Genomic DNA, 21,067 nt, shown 5'->3' with positions numbered 1-21,067 from the left:
CCGGCCGCTCCCTCCAGACCCCGTCCCCATTGCCTCTAGGACCCAGAGGAGCGTTCCCTGGAGAAAGGCTTGGCCCGCCCCCCGGGCCAGAGCACCCAATCGAATGCCTCGGAATCTCCTCTCATTTGCATGCCCGCGCGCCGCGGCCAATGGGCGCCGGGCGTGCGCGTTCCCGACCGGGCCACTCCGGCCGGCTGGGGCCGCTGCGGCTCATTTAGAGAATGGCTGCGGCCGCGGCGGGCGGCTCCTCGTCAGCCGCCTCCGCCTCCGCCTCCGCGGCCGCCGCCGGCGGCACCGGCTCGTCCTCCAAGCCGCCGCCGACCCCGCCGACCCCGCGGGAGCACCCGGCGCCCCGCCACCCGCCGCAGCTGAGGAAGCGGGGCGACTCCCGGCGCCGCCAGGCCGCCCTCTTCTTCCTCAACAACATCTCGTTGGACGGCCGGCCCCCGAGCCTCTTCCCCGGCGGCGAGAAGCCCCCGCCTCAGACTCCGGATGAGAGCGCGCCCGGGCCGGCGGCCGCGGCCGGCGAGTCCCCGGCCGGACCCCCGCTGCCTCCCTCCGCCGGCGGGCCTCCCCCGGCCCCGGCCCTGCTCTTGCAGCTGCCCAAGGACAGCCCCCTGCCGCCGGCCCGCGGCGAGGCCGAGCCCCCGGGCGCCCGAGGCGGCGGCTTCCTGCCGCAGCTGCTGCTGCTCGGGGGCCAGCTGGGCTCGCCCGCCCCGCTCGGCGCGCCCCCCGCCGCCGCCGCCGCCGCCGCCGCGGCCGTGTCCGGGCTGGGGGGCAAGGGCGGCCCCTCCACCCCGCAGGGGCTCCTCAGCCCCACCCAGACCGGCGCCGGCTTCACCTTGGAGGTCCAGCGGCAAAGGTGAGAGCGCTGCGGGCAGGTGGAGGAGGGGAGCGGCGCCCCGAGGACCGGGGTGGGCTCCGGGGGATGCTGCGGGAGGTGGCGGCCCCCGAGCCCGGGCTGCCGCTGCCAGGGGCTCCCCCGGCACCTAACTTCCTTACCGCGCTTGTGAGTTCCCTTCCGTCCCAGGAGATACACACGGCAGCGGTACACCACTTTTTTTGCAGCGTTTCCAAGCTTCTGCTTTTTCTTTTTTCCCCTCTTCCCCTCACGTCGCCCCGATGCTGCTGCTTCACCTGCCCGTCTCCACTTTGTGGCAGCATCTCCAGACCCTCGTGTCACGTCAGCAGGGGAGGATGATGAGACCTCTGACTGGAGAAGCTGCGTTTGCACTTAGGGTCCTGTTGCTCGGATTGGTTTGGGGTTCTTGAAAGTAGACCAGCCGTGAGCATTTTTGCTTGAATCGTTTTCATGACCTTGGTGGCTGTTTTGTCTTCAGAAGATAGCCTATATTTGAAGTAGTACTTAACTTGCAAGTTCTTTCCCTAAGCGATAAACATGAATTCAAATCCCACTTAGATGATCAGTTAAGACTCCCCAAAAATGCTTCCTTGCAAGCAAATTAATTTCCATTTTCTTAGAGCCTTCAACTTGTAAATTTTAATCTGTTAGGTTAAATCCCAAATGTATATTAAATAGAAAGTCTTAAGTTTTTTTAAGCAGATAGATCTAAGTATTTACATATTTTGTTTGAAAAATATTATATATGTGTGAGTTTTTTAATTCTAGTGGAAAATTAAGTTGAGCTGGCTCTTCATCCTAAGTGAAATTCTTTAATATTGCAAAAGATGACCTTGGTTATATCTAACATGTAGCTAGCTCTACCCAGTATTACTTACAGAGAACCTTATGAAAGCTGTCACTTAATACTTGGTAATAGTAAAGAAATCTCTATGTCACATCAGTCCAACAATGACTATAGCGCCTACCATGTATGAGTAGAACTGGGGATACAAAGAAAAACAAAGCAAAAAAGTCCCTGTTCTCAAGGAACCCAGGCTAATAGGGACCACATGCAAATAACTAAGTACAAACAAGATATAAATTGCACAGGATAAATTGGAAAAAGTCAGAGGGAAGATACCAAGACTCTTGAGGACTAGGAAAAGCCTTGCAGAAGTGGGTCTTGAGCTTTGAACCTGCGGCCAATAAACTAACTGATCCTTTTTACACTAGCATTTTCTAAATGTTAGTGACTTTCTTTAAAAGGGATAGGGAGAGACAAAGTTCTTTAGCTAATAGATGATTATAAGATGTGGGATTTATGTCACTGAGCTGTCTGATGCCGTTTTTTTTTTAAAACAAAACTAAAAGAAAAATCTTTTTTGATTGTAAAATTTTAAGTTTCTTAACCAGAATAAAATAAAACAAGTTAGTCCAAAGTATAATTCCAGCTCCCTGGTGATTTTCCTGGGCCTATCAAGCAAAGACATCCAGCATAAAAGTGCTTGCTCAATTGATCTTAGTAGATTTCAGTGTTTATGATGTAGTCTAGGAAAGTAATCTCCAGAAAAAGATCTTTTCTAGCTAGATTGACAAGGGTCTTAAGAAAGTTTGAATTTTAATGTTGTTATGTGTTCAGATCACTATCCAATTTCACATATAAAATCACTGATAGCCCTTGTGTGCATTAGCAGAGTGTGAAGCAGCAGGAAATTTCATTGTATCTGTTAATCACCTGTGTTTTTAGGGTCATTTTTGTAGCATGCAAGATTTTTGATCTTCAGAGAAAAATGATGCTTTATGTATAGAAAAATTATGTGGGGACTTAAAATTGTAGTCAATTTGTAATGTATTCTGAAAGGTTATGCATTAGTTAAATCTTTTATTCTGAGAGGGTACTAGAGAAATCCAAAGTCAGGATAATCAGGGCCTAACTTACTTTTTATACATTTGGATTTTTCTTATTATGATTTTCTCAAAGTGAAACATGGCACATATGGATAAATACTGTAAGAGCTTCAAATTTTGACTATCATTCCTCCAAGTTTTCTTTTTAGTTGTTTTCAAAATAGGAAAATAGGGAGTGAATTGAAGCTATTATAAAAAGTAAGCCAGGCATTGGATATAACTTATTATTTGGTGCTTGACTTTTTGGTCTGGAATTGATCATTGTGGTTATGTCATTGAGTAAAAGAATGAATCATCTAAATTCTTATTCTCCTAACAAATTTTTATCTCCTAGATAAAGATTTCATTTATGCCAAAATGCTTTTAAAATAACTAATAAGGTGGATCTTACAGGTTTCTTCATTTTCTTTGAAATAAGGATTTTTTCAAAATTTCTTTTTTGTGTATTTGTCTTTGATACTTTGTCATACTTCTTTGGAAGAACTAAATTTTGAAGAGTATTAAAAATTTTAGAGGGTAAAATCTAGGAGGAATGAATTGCAAATGTGGACAGCCTATTCAAAAGCATAGAAACAGGGGTGTGATGTGAAGAGCTGCAAGAAAGCACATTCAGTTGAATTGTTGAGAATTAAAGGGAGAATAATATATAAAGCTTGAAAGGCAGGTTAGAGTCATACATATTATGAGGGACTTTAAAGCCAAAGGAGTTTGTACATTTTTGATTCTAGAAATAGTCACTGGAACTTGAGAAGTGAAGTGAGGTGGCCAAACTTGAACTGTAGGAAAATGACTTTGGCCCCAATTTAGAAGATGATTGGAAAGGAAGAGACCTGGGGCAGCCGGGTGGTACAGTGGATAGAGCAGTCCTAGAGTCAGGAGGACCTGAGTTCAAATCCAAACTCAGTTCAAATCTGACTTCAGACACTTAGTAATTACCTAGCTATATGACCTTGGGATAGTCATTTAACCCTTGCAAAAATAAAAAGACATGCTACTGGGGGTGGGGTGCAACTAGATGGCTCAGTGGATGGAGGACCTGAATTCAAATCCTGGTCGCTCTTAACCTCATTACCTTAAATAAATAAAAATTTTAAAAAAGAAAGGAAGGGGGAAGCTAGGTGGAACGGTGGATAGAGCACTGATCCTGGAGTCAGGAGAACCTGAGTTCAAATACAGCCTCAGACACTTAATGATTACCTAGCTGTGTGACCTTGGATAAGTCACTTAACCCCACTGCCTTGCAAAAATCATAAAAGGAAGGAAGGAAGAGATTTGAAGCAAAAAGATCATGTAGAAAGCTTTTATAGTACTCCAATCAGGAGGTGATTGAAAACCTGAACTGAAATAGTGGCCATGCTAAAGAGAGAAGGGGATTGATTCAAAAGCTGTCAGGAAAGTAGAGTAGGGGAAACCTGCAACTGATTGGATATTTGGGGTAAGGGAGAATGAGGGGCTGAGAATGACTCCAAAGTTGTGAGTCTGTGTTGATGCCTTTGACAAAAACAGTAAAGTTAAGAAAGGAATATTTGTGGAAGAAAGATAATAAATTGTGTCTTTGACGTGTCAAATTTGAAGTTCATCCTGCTGAAAATGTTCAGTGGGAAATTGGTGATGTAGGATCATGGGATCATTTATCTGGAATTGGAAGGGACCTCAGAGACCTATCTTCTGATTTTTTTTTCAGATGAGAAAACTGAGGCCCAGGAAAGTCAAGTGACTTGCCAAAGGCCATACAAGTTTTACTAAATATTAAAGGTAGGTTTTGAACCCAGGTCTTATGACTCTAGAGCCAGTGCCTTTTCAATTTCTATTAATTCAGGAGAGAGACCAGACTAGATGTTTAGATCTGGAAGTCTTCTGCACAAATGCCAATTAAACTCATAAGAGCAGATGAGGTCACTGAAAGAGTATTAAAAAGAGAAGAGGAAACATCAGCGAGCCCTGAGGTATAAATATACCTTCAGTTAGGGGGCAGAATAAGGAATATTATTCAGCATAGAAGACTGACAGGGAGGGAAAACTAAGAAAAAGTAAAGTCATTAAAAAACCTGAGAACGGAGGGTAGTATGAAATTCTGCATAGAGGTCAGGAAGGATAAGGAATCTAGCAATTAAAAAATCATTGGCAACTTGAGAGCACTCTCATTTGATTGAAGTCAGAAGCTACAAAAGTTGAAAAGTGGAGGAAATGGCAGCAAAGAGAGAGGAAAGCTTTTTCAAAGAGTGTGGTTATAAAAGAGTGAGGGACCTTAATAGTCATCAAGTCCATCCTCCCTCCATTATGTTACAGATGAGGAAACTGAGATCCAAAGAGGTTAAATGACTTCCGCAGTGTCATGCTGCTATTAACTGTCTAAGACAGAATTTGATGCCATATCTTCCAGACTCTTAGGTATAGCACTCTCTCCACTCTACCCACAAGAGGAATAATATAGCATAAGAAGATTGTAGGGTCAGGTATGGGGTTTTAAAGGATGGTAGAAACCTGCATCTGTTTGTAGGGAGCAGGAGAAGAACCAGTAGATAGAGATTAAAGATAAAAAACTGGGTGGGGGGGCTGAGAAGGGATTATTACAAGAATTGCCTTAGCAAGAAGACTCACCTTTTCATCAAAGATTGAAATTAAAAAAAAGGAAAGAATGGGGGAATGATGTCAAGCAATTTTTCAAGATAGGGATAAGAAGGTGACATCTTAAACAAGTCCATTGGCTTTTATCATGGGTAATGGTCTGCTCTCATCAATTAAATTTGCAAAGTTTTGTTAAACAAAAATAAATTATTATTTTTAAAGCATTTTTCTTGCCTTAAGAATCTTCTGTATAAGCAATCAGTGGAAGTATCTCCCAGATCATAGGTTCAAGGAGAAGAAAACCTTAATCCCACTGTCTCATTTTACTCATGAAGAAACCAAGGCCCAGGGAAGTAAAATGACTTGCCTAAAATCAGACAGATAGGAAGTTTCAGAGACAGGCTTGGAACCCAAGTCCTCTGACTCCAGAGACCATTCTATTTTTCTCCCAGATTTTGGGAAAGTCAAATGACTTTAAAATACAGCCTCAGACACTTAATAATAATTATTATTAGAGCATTATTATATATGCCTTGGGGTATGTATAGATACATAGATATAGATATATATAAAACAAAATACTTATTCATTTGGAGTTAATCTAAATATAGATAGCTTTGTAGTATGTAATTATATATGAATGTCTCCTCTTAGTTTCTAGAACTATATTTCTAATAACTAGAAAAAATCACAGAAAACATTATAAAAAAAATTCAAGAGAAGTTCTCAAAATAAAACATCAATTTAATTAGTACCTGGTAAAAATCCTATGTAATGACCAGATAACCTTAATGGAACCAACTCAGGGGAGAATGAGAAGCTTCTTAAAATGGATTGTTGTGTGCTTATTTATTGCTTTCTTCATAACTTAACCCATTTTAGAATCTTGAAGACTTAAAATTTTAGCTAAAGCCATTTCTGCCTAATTATGGGCAAAAGTAAAACTGAAGCTTCTAATTTCAATCCAATTTTAACATAAAACAGTATTATAAAACTGGATTGCAAAAATATTTAAAACTGTTCCCTCTTAGAGGGATAAAGCTATGTTCATGGAACTTTTCTGCATAAATCAAACTTCAGCCATTCACTATTTCTCAATTGCTCCATACTACCTATAGTAAGAGCAGGTGGGTGATATCTTTCTGTTAAAGATTTCAATGTATATGTTGTACAGCTATCTAGAATCAAACTATTAGGCTCAAGAGCTAATCAGATTCCAAATTTTGAGCTCTAAATAAGAATAATAATATTTTTTAAATATATGAGCCTTTCAAAAGATGTCTCTTTAGGGGTGGCTAGGCGGCACAGTGGATAGAGCACCGGCCCTGGAGTCAGGAGTACCTGGGTTCAAATCCGGTCTCAGACAGTTAATAATTACCTAGCTGTGTGGCCTTGGGCAAGCCACTTAACTCCATTTGCCTTGCAAAAACCTTAAAAAAAAAAAGTCTCTTTAGAATTCCAACATGCAAAATCATAGAGTCTTAGAACAGGAAAAGGCTAGAAATCATCTAATCCAACCCCCCCCCCCAACAGAGAAACCTTATATAAAATGAACAAGAAACATGCTCAGAAGATGAGCAATTTATCAAGAACTAATATAATTCTCCTTTTGAAAATACTTGCTCTTCAGAGGTTCCTTTGTATCAAACTTCTTAAAATGTCCACAGTGAAAGAAGCATAAACCTTAGGTTTCTAAATGCCTGTGATGTTGCCAAATGATTTGTGTAGGATTAGTGACTGATTGTAAAAGAATTTTAGAAAAAGCAAGTTTAACATTGATAAAAAAAAAGAATTTTATTATGATAAATTACATAACATTCTAGAAATCTTTTTTCATATACAATCTAAAAATTCAAGTACTAACATTATACATTTTCAATAAAGTTTCATAACTACAGTGACAAAAGAGAAAGAAAAATGTTGCTACTTCTGTCATTAAAATTCTTGGCTGAAAGAAGAGCATTGTATGTTAATTGACACTGTTTCATAGGTGTGCCCTTATTCAGTTCTTCATTTCAAGATCACTTAACAGACAAATTGTGTATATGTGTAAAATCTGTCTATGTTCCCTGTTCTTTTGGTCATGTTTTTTTTCTGGAACTACATGTGTTAGGTTTTTATAGTTATAAAAGTTATATTGTTTCTAATTCTAAATTCTTACAAAGAAATGGATATGCAACTTTCTTAGCCATTTAAATCAATTTTAAATAATAGAGTCAACTCTCTGGATAATAGATCTGCTGCAGCCAGGAGGCACTAAGAATTCGAATAACTCAAAAATGACTCATACAAGTATTTAGCTTAGAAATGTATATTTATATTTTTTTATATATGAATGAGGGACAATATGGCTTAGTGGATAAAGAACCTATCTTGAGCTAGGAAGACCTCAATTCATTTCATATATATATATATATATATATATATACATATATATATATACATATATATATATACTCCGCTTCAAACAACTCTAAAACTTTAAATTGCAGAATATGTGATGATCTTCTTTAGCAAAAGGAGCTTCTTCATGAATACCTAGAAAAAAATTAAGTTTTTTTCAAACTTTGAAGGAAAGAATTGGAAGAATAAAGAGAAAATAGTGAATAATGAAATGTACTCCCTGAAAAGTATAATAGACCATGCAGAATTCAGTTGTCAAATCAGATATCAAAAAAAGAATTCACCAGGAAAATAAGGAAAGATAATTTAAGAATCATTAGACTCTCTAAAAACAACAATTTGTTTTTTTAAAGCCTGGGCTCTAGATTTCAAGAAATCACATGAAAAAAATTATCCATATAACGGGGTAGAGTGAAATTAGAATCTACTGAAAGGAACTCCAAAAGGAAAAGTTCTAGGATTTTCAGAGCAAAATCCCAGAGCTTCAGGGGCGGCTAGGTGGTGCAGTGGATAGAGCACAGGCCCTGGAGTCAGGAGTACCTGAGTTCAAATCTGGCCTCAGACACTTAATAACCTAGCTGTGTGGCCTTGGGCAAGCCGCTTAACCCCATTTGCGTTGCAAAAAATAAATAAATAAAGACGGAGCTTCTATATCAAAGAAAAAAATATGCCAAGCCACCAGAAAGAAGCCAGTCAGGGTCAAGGGATAAGGATCTAGAGTCAGGATTGCACAGATCTGTTTGAAGATTGAAGATTTTAGAATACAACAGACCAAAAGACAAAAGAAGGAGGCTTACAACCAAATTTACCTTATACTGAAGAACTGAATATATGAATGTAGAGAGTGGGGGATCAGGCATAGGGTGGACTGTATGGATAGGTTTTTAATGAAGCGGAAAACTTTAAATTATTTCTGTTGAAAAGACGATCTGAATAAGGACTTTGAAATATAAGTAGAAGAATACAGAGAAATAGAAAAGTAATGAACAATCAGAAGAAGCTTTATGATGACATGGTGCTCACATTCTAATAGGGGAAAAGAAACTAGCGGCCTTCAGAACCTTAATGTTAGCAAAATGTGTTAAAGGAGTTAAGAAAGAAGGCAGAAATCCTGAGAGTAGATTGATTTTGTTCTGAGATTCTGAAGGAGGGAAGGTAAAAGAGATACATTAGTATAGAAATGGAAGGAAGAGGGCGGCTAGGTGGCACAGTAGATAAAGCACCAGCCCTGGAGTCAGGAGTACCTGGGTTCAAATCCGGTCTCAGACACTTAATAATAACCTAGCTGTGTGGCCTTGGGCAAGCTACTTAACCCCATTTGCCTTGCAAAAAACAAAAAAAAAAATGAAAGGAAGGAGATGGGCCGTATTATTTCTAATATTTGGAGTATGTGAGAAGAGCATACATCAGGTGAACTTTCTTGTCTGAAACTGGCAAATCTGAAACACACAGAATGGTAGTAATACTTCATATTCAACAGGGAAACATGAAGAACAAGGAATTAAAAGGGAAGATAATATCAAGGGGAAATAATCAAAATCAAAAGAAACTTCCCAATCTTGAAGGGAATATGAGTATAAGGGATAGAGAGGGAAAGAAAAACAAAGAACTAGAATCAGGCACATTGAGCAATGTTGAATCTATGAATTTGTCAAGCCATTCTGGAAAGCAATTTGGAAATATGCCCAAAAAATTACTAAACTGGGCATACTCTTTGACCCAAAAGTATTAATAGTAGGTCTTTGCCCCCAAAGAAATCAAAGAAAGAGGAAAAGGACCAGAAAACCCTCTTATTTATAGCAGTTCTTTTATGGTGTCAAAGAACCAGAAACTAAAAAGATATCAATTAATTAGGTAATGACTGCACAAATTATAATATATGCATGCAATGAAATACTGTTGTGGTGTAAAGAAAAATAACTTGAGATAGTTTCAGAGAAACCCAGTCTTGAAGAGAAAGTTTTTCAAAGAAAGACTTGTATGAACTAATGAAGAATGAAGTGAGCAGAATCAGAACGAGATACACAATTATAACATTTTAAAGCCAAACAGCTTTGAAAGATGGAAAAATTCTGATCATTGAACACCATCCATGATTCTGATAATGATATAGGCTATCCCCTATCTGTCAGAGGTGATAGATTTAGGGTACAGAAAGAGGTTTTTTTTTAAAGTAATGTTTTAAAATCTAAATGATATCCCAGTGGTTTTTAAGGAGGAAACTAGAAGGAGGATAACAAAAAAAAAAAAGATAAAAGTTGAAAGAGATTTTCCAATTTTTTTCCATATTGAAGAGGATCTGTTTTTTCTGAACTATATCACAATCTTGAATTTGCTTAAAAATGAGGAGAAATAACACTAAAGAAAACAAGATGGAGAAAGCAGCCAGTGTAAGCTAAGTGTACCTGAGGTAACACAGCTATGAGGATCCAGTTGTAAATGTTTGTCAAAGGATTAATTCATGGAATATCAGGAGGAAGGGGAAAATTCCAAAAATGTGGGGAGGAGGGGATATCATTTATTTCCTAAAGAGTCAACCAAGAAAACACCCAGAAATATTAACCTATATGCCTACCTTTGCTATCAGCATAAAAGCTTTGGAACTGATATACATATTTTTGATCTGATTGGGAAGGCTCTTGCAAGTGATACTTCACAATAGACTACATCTTTACTGTCACACAGTTGATTTAAAGATGTAAAGAATTTAAGATCTCATTAACAATTGTATTTTTCGCTGGCGCAGTGGATAAATCACCGGCCCTGGAGTCAGGAGTACCTGGGTTCAAATCTGGTTTCAGACACCTAATAATTACCTAGCTGTGTGGCCTTGGGCAAACCACTTAACCCCATTTGCCTTGCAAAAACCTAAAAAAAAAAAAAATTATTTTTTTCATTTTAAAAATTGATAGTTTCCAGCAGGACACTATGGAGCAAGATGCTACCTTAATTCTCTCTTCCAACAGCTCTCCTAGTCATACATCAGAATTACTTAAGATTGCTTGAAAAATATAAAAACAGAGAATCTGGTTCACTGCCAGGTATGACAGGCAGAAATGTTCACCGGAGGTATTTGCCACTGTCAAAATTTAAGAGTGATTCCCTAGAGATGATGAAATCCTCCAAAAGCTTCAGTTTGTAGATGACATTTGTAGATGACATTGTGTTTATGGCTTCAAGCCCAAAATACTGTTGAATCTCCTTTCTTTGCAAATTTTCCTGATAAGGATCACATTTCCAAGTTATATAAGGAACCAATTAAAGTTTTTAAGAATAATAATAGCTATTCTTCCATTGATAGTCTAAATATATGAATAGGCAATTTTCTAATGAAGAAATCCATTATCAATAAAATATAAAGTATTCCAGATCACTAATAATTATAAGAAATGTGGGGCAGCTAGGTGGCGCAGTGGATAAACCACCGGCCCTGGAGTCAGGAGTATCTGGGTTCAAATCCAGTCTCAGACATTTAATGATTACCTAGCTGTGTGGCCTTGGGCAAGCCACTTAACCCAATTTACCTTGCAAAAACCTAAAAAAAATAAAAATAAATAATTTAAGAAAATCTCTGAACTAAGGAAGAGTAAAGTAAGCAGAACCAAGAGACCAAGCTATCCAACAACTATTATAAAAACAAAATTTTGAAAGACCAGCTTACTGATAATGATGAAACATGCTACCTAGCACCTGACAGAGAGGTGATGGACCCAGAATGCAGAATGAGACTTTAACTTGATCTCTTCAAGAATTTGTTTTGCTTGATTATGCCCTTTTTTATTACAAGGATTTTTGTATTTCGTTATTCTTCCTACCTGAAAAAAGTAAAATTTACTAAATATAATTTTCAATGAAAATGCCTATTGTCTATAATATGACATGATGAGTAATTACCTTTAGAGAGTATCCATTAGTATTTGCCTACATAAATACGCAAAAGATGGAGCAGAATGGGCTAGAATACCCTTGGAAAATTTTAAAGTTCCTTTAATGATTCTGCATTTCTCCCAGGGGAAAAAAAGTATCTTTTTTAATATTAACATATTTAATGTATTTTAATGTAATTTAATATATTTAATAATTATTATTTCCTAAATAATTGAAAATTAGTATCACTCATAGGGTAGTATAGAAGCTCGTGGTAGATGTGAGCAAGAACCAAAGGAAAGGATGTCACCAAAGAAATGTATAAGAATGAAAAAATTTGAGCTGTCATGTAGCAAGAATGAGGAATAACAAATAGATAACCCTTTGTTCCATTGGTATCCCTGAAATGTCAGAAGAAAATAAGAAAAGGACCCAGTCCCTTGGGCAGGCTCCTTGTATCAAACATAGGTGCTCAGGGACAGAAGTAGCCCAGCTTGGGTGGGCAGGGTTATATTGCACTCTTCATAATTGGAGGGAATATCTTATATCCATGAAAGCAGAGTCACCTAAGTAGTTCTGCTTGAAAAAAAAATAAATCCATAAATTTGCATATAAATTGCACAAATTTGCAATAAATTCTCTTCCCATCTTACCTCTGTCCTCTTCCTTGACTCCTGACCCTTTGTTCTTAAAAAGTGGGGAGTATAAACCTCTATCAGCAATAAATATTCCCTGCCCTCCTAAAAAAGTACAAATTCGTATTGATGATACCTGATTAGATCAGACCTCTTTTCCCAGAAGGAGTAGGGGAATCATGTAAAAATCATCTAAAATTACTAATAAGTCCATGGGTATAATTTCTGATGCTAAAAGTATTCTAGCAACTCTTGTATTTATCCTTATCTCATGTACTAATAACACATTCTGTTTCTCTTAGTCTCCCCTAAACTATGCTGGTCTTTGTAATTCTATTTCTTACTTAACTATTTCTCAGTGCATCATTGGACAATATGTTTCTTTGATCTGTCATTGCCAGGAATATTGTGGCTTTGTAATTATAAGCCTTTATTAGGCTGGCTTATTAGCTATTGTCTAAAATTGTCGTTCCTAGATCTCACTGAAGGGTGCTTCTTGAACAAGAGAGTCATATAAAAGGGAGTGGAGGGGTAGTAATTTGTGTCGTTCCGAACTATGACAAATTACTGTAGTTCTGAATCAAAATGGAAAACTTGTCATGCGCTAGAAACTATAAAATATTCATTGAGGATTAAATCCTATTATTTAACAGTTGACTAAAATTACTAGAAGTACATACAGTTTAACATAAGATGCCTCTCCTGTGCCAAGCAAGAACTAGATAATTATATATATAATTACTGTATATGTTGTACAAGAATAAATATACTTGGAGCAGCTAGGTAGTGCAATGGATAGAGCACCAGCTGTGGAGTCAGGAGTACCTGAGTTCAAATCTGGCCTCAGACACTTAATAATTACCTAGCTGTGTGGCCTTGGGCAAGCCACTTAACCCCATTTGCCTTGCAAAAACTAAAAAAACAAAAAAAACAAAAATAAATATACTCCATATATTTGCTTTTGAAATTTGGGGGAGGAAGACTATAACTAGTATCTATACTATATCTAGTACACTATACTGTACTATACTACACTATACTGTCTATAACAGTATCTAATGAGACAATGGTTATGATTTGGGGAAAGGAGTCCTAGACAAGTAGTTGTAAGAGCTCTGACTCTACCACCAATTAGCTTTCTAGGCTTGAGCAAGTTAACCTCATCTCCCCAAGCCTTAATTTCCTATTTGTTGAAGGAAAGGAAAGAGCTCTAAGCAGGGAAGGTTGATAGATCTTTGTCCCTGGATGCCAGTTTTAGAGAGTTTTGACAGCAGTTGTAATTCCTCGAAAAATAGAACCCACCTAATTAACATGGAAAATAAGAAAATAAAATTAATAATAAAATATGCAATTAAGTAATTGATGTTTCTATGTCTCAAAAGAAAATTTATGGTATCCCAGAGCTGCCACTGCAGTTCCCCTTATTCTGGGTATATCTCATGCTTCTTGTCCCAAAACTTTCTGGTAAAAATTCTGGGAAGGAGTTTAAATAATTGATTTGTAAAGGTCATAACATTCTTTTATTCCATAATTCTAGAATACATGAGAATGGTTGGTTTCCTCTTAACTTAAAAAGTCATCAGGGCAGCTAGATGGCGCAGTGGATAGAGCACCAGTCCTGGAGTCAGCAGGATCTGAGTTCAAATTCAGCCTCAGACACATAACAGTTGCTTAGCTGCATGACCTTGGGCTAGTCACTTAATCCGATTGTCCTAAATAAAATTTTTTTAAAAAACTCATCTAAAAATCCATTCTTCACATTATTTATTCTTTGCTTTAAGAAAGATAAATTAGTAGAATGGTCTGAAGAAAATTGAAGCTTAAATGAGGGTTTGATTTTAAGTTATCAATAGGAGTAAGCAGCATGGTGCATTAGAAGGAGCCCAGGTCCTAGAATCTAAGGACTATGATCTTAGGCAAGTCACCTAACTTCTCTAGCCTTCATTTTCTCATCTGTGAAAAAAAGAGGTTTGGATCAAGTGACCATTAAGGTCCCTTCCTGCTCTAAATACATGACCCTGCTAACTTGTGAACTTATTAATAGACTGGATAAAGCTTTGGAAAGAGAAAAACGACTTAATCTCTTTTAGCCAGTTTTCTCTGCAAAATAGGGATAATGATAGCTCCTACCTGACAGCTTTGTGAGGATCAGATGAAATAATGGATGTGTAAAGATGTGATTTAAATCACTTCATCTGATGCTGAGATATTTACCAAATAAGACTGTTTCTCCATTAGTCAAACACCTTTGACTTATGTGCAGAAATTCTTTGAAGGTCATTTGATGAGCTGAAGAAACATTGTACTGGAAGTCTGTCCAGTCAGGTGAGACCCGGTCAGAGGCTTGTACAGAGGCCACCAGAGCACTTGCTGGTTTTCTGTCTTTGTCCTAGAAGCTTCCCCAAATACCTGGCTCATAGCATCTGCATTGGAATCAAGGGCAGGCTGTCTACACACTCAAAGTTGTACAAAGAGCCCAGGGGAAAAAAGTTGCACTAGCCAAAGAGGAGAACCAAGGACTCTACCACAAGGATGAAAGAGCTCAGAGTTTGCCACATAGGTTCTAACTGGAACCCAATATCCTCAGGCACTTTTGTGTACTTGTGGAAAAGTATGAAACAGCCTGAGTTGGGGAAGAAGATGTCTAACTATACCAATGATTCATGCCACTGTAGTAAGATACCCATTTCTATAAGTTAATTAAGTCTGGCCAACTGACAAATCAACTCATAATAGTAACAGATAAGTGCTTTGATAGGGACTAACACTAGATAGTATTAGAAAGAAAACTCAGAACCATAAGGAAAAGACTTAGTCACAGTAGAGGCATTTGACTGACTTTCTCCTTAATGCAAGAGTTGGAAGAGTAGCTACAGAGCACATGCTCTACATACTTAAAGCAATTTGCCAGTCATAAAGTACTCTATAAATGTTAGCAACAATTTTTATTCATGATACTATTCATCATTATTGATTACAATAATTATAAGATTTTCAGAGTTTCTTAAAGAGAATTCATTATTCCCCTTAGGACTAAATATATAGAAATTGTAAATTATAAAATCATCTCTAATGAAAAAACTTTCTCCCAAATACTTGTAAATATCAAAAACTGCTTAAGGGTCACTTTGTTTTGTTTTCTCCCACCTCACTTTCAGAGTAAGATGTGAGAGATAGTTGGAAGTTTTCTTCAGTACCTCCTGAAGCATATAAGAATGTAGCCTTTTGGGCGGCTAGGTGGTTACAGTGGATAGAGCACTGGCCCTGGAGTCAGGAGTACCTGAGTTCAAATCCAGTTTCAGACACTTAATAATTACCTAGCTGTGTGGCCTTGGGCAAGCCACTTAACCCCATTGCCTAGCAAAATAAATAAATAAATAAATAAATGTTTTTAAAATGTAGCCTTTTATGATCAATTGACCTTTCAAAACAAAATTTACTTAGAAACCCCAAAACACACTGTAGTCCTTCCTGCCTTTAATAAATATCAAATGAGTTTAATTTTTTCCATAGAATGTCTATGAAGATATTTATTTCCTAGATAGATAACAAGACAGTGACATATAACTATCAACTTATATTTAGCCAGAAGGATGTGGAGAATAAGTTTGGGAACTGTAACTTAAGTAGTGGGTTCCCCTTTACAATAGTCCCTATCTTGTTTCCATTCTACCAAAAAGACTAGGGCCTATCCAGTAATTGTTTGGTTATAGTTATCCTCTCTGTTGTATCTAAATTGAAAGAACTTGGGATATTTAGACTAGAGAAAAGATTTTAGAGAAAACATGATAGCTGTCTTCAATTTGAAGAATTGTCACTTATAAGAGCTATTAAATTTACTTGTTTCCAAAGAGAAAAGAGTTTAAAATTCCAGAGTCTAAAATTCAGTTTACAGTGACAGATTTTAGCTTGTTATAAGAAAATGCTTCTGATAATCTTCTGTCTAAAAGTAGAATGGACTATTCCTGAATATAAGACTTTCCACCTTACTGGAAGTGATCAAGCAGAAATTGGATGGCCATAAGTCAATGAATTTGTGGAAGATTGTTGTTCAGGTCTAGTGAAGACTAAATTATCTTTATAATCCCTTACTTAAAGCTATAATTAGGTAAAACAAAATATGCCTATGATGCACCTACAGTATAGGGTCACTTTACAGACTCCCAAGAACAAATTTACCTCATATACAGAGAAGGAAAGGACTTGAAATTGCCACATCCTCCCAGTTTCAAAAACTCCATTTTATTTGTCAGCTACTAGACAGAATTCCACGTTGTTTATTATGCTTGCTCCTTAAACATTTACTCCTGGAACTTTTTAAGAACAGTGATGTTAAAGTGTCACTTTCCCTTGAGACATTCAAAATACTTTATAACTTTCTTGCCACTCTAAGCAGCAATTCTCATAACATTCTTCTGAGGTTAGTATTAAATGATATAGTTCCTTTTATATTAATGTTTAAAATGCCTATATGACTAAAGAAGGTTTCCTCCCATCTGAAATCTATTGCTAGATATCATATTACTAAGAGATAAGTTCTTGTATGTCATGGCATCACCTCCCTGATAGCATGATCTTCTTTGAGAATGAAAGACAAGCAACAACAAAAAACACAAGTGGTAGAATTTCTTCTTACCCCTGAGGATCTTTAATATAGTATTCCAAAAGTCTTAGTACAGTTAGACACTATCAAACCTTATGCCCATCATAAAATTATTAAAGTGTCTAACTGCACTAAGATTTTTGAAGTACTCTATTCTGATATGCAATATATTGCTCTTTCTAACTACTGAACTAAAATTACTTGACTGCTAATTTTTTTGTCTCTAATCAGATGGGGCCAGGTTTGACTTCAATCATACTTTCTAGTAAAGAGACTCAGTCTTTTTTTCCTCATTTTAGTTGACTTGGTGATTGATTTTTATCCTTCAACACATTGCAATTTGAGTTTCCAAGTCTGAGCTTTGAGGGATTATTGAATCTATAAATAACTTGAGTTTTCAGTTATATCATGTGTCTATTAACAGAAGGATTAATATAAACTATTTGGACAAGAATATTCTCCACAACTTAAATAATGTAAGTATAGAGTATTTTATAAACCTTAAATATCAGCTTTCATTATTGTTGCTTCCTGTGAGGATGTACATTTTTATCATTCCAGACTTTAGAATGTCATTTCTATGTTGATTTTTAAATCATTACTCCCTATTTTCATCAAAAAAAAATTTGTTAGGTCAGTGACAAAATTTCTTATTTGAAAAAGGTCATGTAATTTGATCTGTACCTAAACAGTAATCCCTTCTGCAGCATTCCTGACAAGTAATTATCCAGACTCTAATAATTAAAGACCTGCAGGAAGGGAGGACCCTACTGTCTACAAAAGTATAGTCTAATTTTTTAGGAAATGTTTCTATATATCACATCTAACTCTCCCTCCATATTTAAATCTCCCTTCATTACAACTTTTATTCCTTTTATTCATTTTTTTCTATTCAACAGTCATAACTTTATTTTGTTTTTGTGAAGCAATGGGGTTAAGAGATTTGTCTGAGGTCACATAGCTAGAAGGTATTGAGTGTCTGAGGCCAGATATGAACTCAGATCCTCCTGATGCCAGGGCCAGTGCTCCATCTTCTGCATCACCTAGCTTGCCCCTTCTATTCAAGAGTCTTAATGAGAACAGGGCAGGCAGTAAGATTTAGAAGGGGTTGATAGCATTCCTTGACGGCTAATAACAAAAATAATTAGTTAATATAGGAAGTTAATGAAGCTTTTCCTTTCAAGCCTGTGGATACTTGCCAAAGTAGCAGCCTCCCTGTGTTCTGCCGAGGCCTTGTATCCCAGGGTTTCTCCTCCACTCTCTTTTTTGCCCCCAACTGGATTTTTTACAATTGACTTAGAACACACTTTGTGAAACTACTTTCTCATTACAAGTGGGCAGAACTAGAAAAGTATCTAGTCCTTCTTCCATAAGACAGATCTTTTTTTTTTTCATCATTATTTTAACTTAAAGGTTTTAATTTACTTTAAAGTGGTTTCTGGTCTATTTTCTTATTCTTCTGACAGATTCTAGTTCCAGATGCTCCTTAAACCAAAGATTCACTCCTCATTATTGAATCCTGTTTTCCTCCTGAAATTACTGCATGTTTTCTTCTGTCTCTCCTTTCTCTTAAAAAAACTGTATTTTCTACTTCTGATCCTATCCAGACTGTGCTCTCACATTCTGTGTGGCGTCATGAGACTGATCTTTAATACCAGACAGTTAATTCTCCTCTTTTTTCAGAATTAACCTTTCTGTTTTCTTCATCTGATCCTCATAAACACAATCATCACCATCCTGGCCACATTTCTCTAGATTTGCCCCATGGTGCCCAGAATTGGACACCATAATTCTACTTAGGCAGCTGTGAGTATAGTGGTTTAGAATACCTGGAGCTAGAATCAAGAAAACACAAGTTTCAAATCCTTCCTCAGACAATTACTAGCTATTTGACCCTGAACAAGTCATTTAACTTCTGTCTGCCTCAGTTTCCTCATCTGTAAAATGGAGGTAATAATGTTATCTCCCTCCCAGGGTTATTATAAAGGAAAATGTTTTTGGAAAACACTTGGCAAACTTTACAGTGCTATATAAATGGAAACATTTATTTTTATTATCATCAATATCATATCCCAGGCATAGTCTGACCAGAGCACAGTTCATAAGTATTATCACCTTATCATTTCTTCCTTCATTCTGCCCATTATGTTTTCTCTTAAGTTTTTGATCTGTCTTCCCCATTGTCTTATCTTTTTATCTCTCGTATTGCAAAGTGATAGGCTGGAGTTAGGAAGATCTACATTCAAATGCAATCTCCCATTTCTACCCATGGGACCCTATGGAAATCACTTAATTTTGTTTGCCTCATTTTCTTCACTTGTAAAATGAAAATGATAATAGCACCCTCTTCTTAGGGTTAGGAGAATAAAATAAAATAATTTTGTAAAGTGCTTTGCAAACCTTAAAGTGATTTGTCAATGCCAACTATTAATATTATTGCCAACATAGCTCCCTTGTTGAAAGATTATTTTATTTATATAAAGTCTATACATTCAATATATATTTATGAATTCTGTTTAAGTCCTTTTTTCCCTCTTCATAGCTGCAATTTAAAGCATAATAAATGACATAAAACACACATTACTTAAGTCCAGATTCTGACACATTCATCTTTTGTTGTCAAACCTAAATCTAGTTGAGTCCCTTGCACAGTAGGGTCATAAGAATATTATGCTGCAGCATAAAATCTTAACTCCTAACTTATAAACAGTGAACTCTGCCTAAGCTAACAAGAGTGTACCAGTGTCTTGAGGAAAAACAATCAATCACTTAAGCAGAAATTGAAATATAGATAATTTTGGTCAGGCAAAATTACTAGAAAATTTCCCAAATCTGAGAGAATGCAGTAGCAGCAAATCTAATAATTATTATGTATTGACTTCTTATACATCAAATTGCTGTACCATAAGGAATAGCATTATCAGTTGCATAGTCTGGTTTTCAGTGAACCAGTTTTTTCATTAATGTCATTTTTTAAAACAGTTCACTTATGAAAGCATGGTTCAGTCATATAGTTTTATTGAAGCCATGATATATGGTATAGATAAATCTCCAAATTTTCTGGATCACACACACCTATGAGTAAAAATAAATAAATAATATATTTATTTATTGCATACATGTACTATTATGCCATATTGAATATATTGAATACATCTAGGAACAAAACAAAAAAACCTTAAAATATGAGATAAAAGTAAAGTAAATTTAAATGATAAAAAAAATTTTCTCACTAAATATTCAATTTTTAGCGAGCAAGGTTATTAAACTTATTTAATTTTTTTTAATTCTTTAACATTTTGCAATATAGCAAAGTTCATGTACTAAAAGTTCAGTTTATTTCAGTTTATTCAGTTGATTTTTATGACTATCATAGCTGAAATAGATACCTCACAAACATACAAAGTCAGTCACATGTAGAGAAGTAAATCATTGGCTGTGCTTACTGTAAATCATGATACTTATTTTTTAATCCTATCTTTTTAATCCTATCTTTAATCTTCAGGTATTTGTTGACATTCACTTGGTAAATTTCCAACTTCCCTGATGTCAAGCAAAAGTCCATGACATTTTCATCTGTGATATTTTTAACCAGGTTAAAAAATTGTTGTTTTTTTTTTTAAGTATGCAGATAAGAGACTTTCAGAAGTGGCACAGTTTTGACAACAAAAACTTAGTTTTAGAGGGCAGGTAGGTGGTACAGCGGTTAGAGCACCAGCCCTGAAGTCAAGAGGACCTGAGTTCAAATCTAACCTCACGTAATAATTACCTAGCTGTTTGGCCTTGGGCAAATCACTTAACCCCATTGCCTTACCAAAAAAAAAAAAAGTCTACAAAACAAAACCAAAAGAAAACTTAGTTTTTAAGTGTGTTACTAGTCAGATGTTAAGCATTAACTGTAGGGAATATAATCTATTTTTCTTGGTAATTTTTCAATTTGAGTGTGCTTTCTATTAGATATGATTAGACTGTCATTGCTTTACCTTGTAATATGACTGAAAGAGGTCCTCCTAGGAGTAAAAATGTTAGCTCTACCATTTTCTTTTTTTTTTTTAAGGGTGTTTTGCAAGTCAAACGGGGTTAAGTGGCTTGCCCAAGGCCACACAGCTAGCTAATTATTAAGTGTCTGAGTCCGGATTTGAACCCAGGTACTCCTGACTCCAGGACCGGTGCTTTATCCACTGCGCCACCTAGCTGTCCCCTTTACCATTTTCTTATTGTTCATTTGTATGCATTATT

General features: G+C 36.8%; 1 protein-coding gene across 2 annotated transcripts in view; it reads left to right on the top strand.

The window, feature by feature from the left end:
• The first annotated feature begins 221 nt into the window (after positions 1-221).
• The window catches only part of CABLES2 (Cdk5 and Abl enzyme substrate 2), a 41,378-nt gene continuing 20,532 nt past the window's right edge, over positions 222-21,067 (top strand). For both annotated transcript variants that reach the window (XM_074210418.1, XM_074210417.1), the window contains exon 1: positions 222-862. In XM_074210418.1, the coding sequence (XP_074066519.1) occupies positions 222-862 (641 nt within the window). The remainder of the gene's footprint in view (positions 863-21,067) is intronic.

The sequence above is a fragment of the Macrotis lagotis genome, chromosome 1, assembly GCF_037893015.1.
Source record: "Macrotis lagotis isolate mMagLag1 chromosome 1, bilby.v1.9.chrom.fasta, whole genome shotgun sequence".
Lineage (NCBI taxonomy): Eukaryota > Metazoa > Chordata > Mammalia > Peramelemorphia > Peramelidae > Macrotis > Macrotis lagotis.
This window is presented reverse-complemented; position numbering and strand designations above follow the sequence as displayed.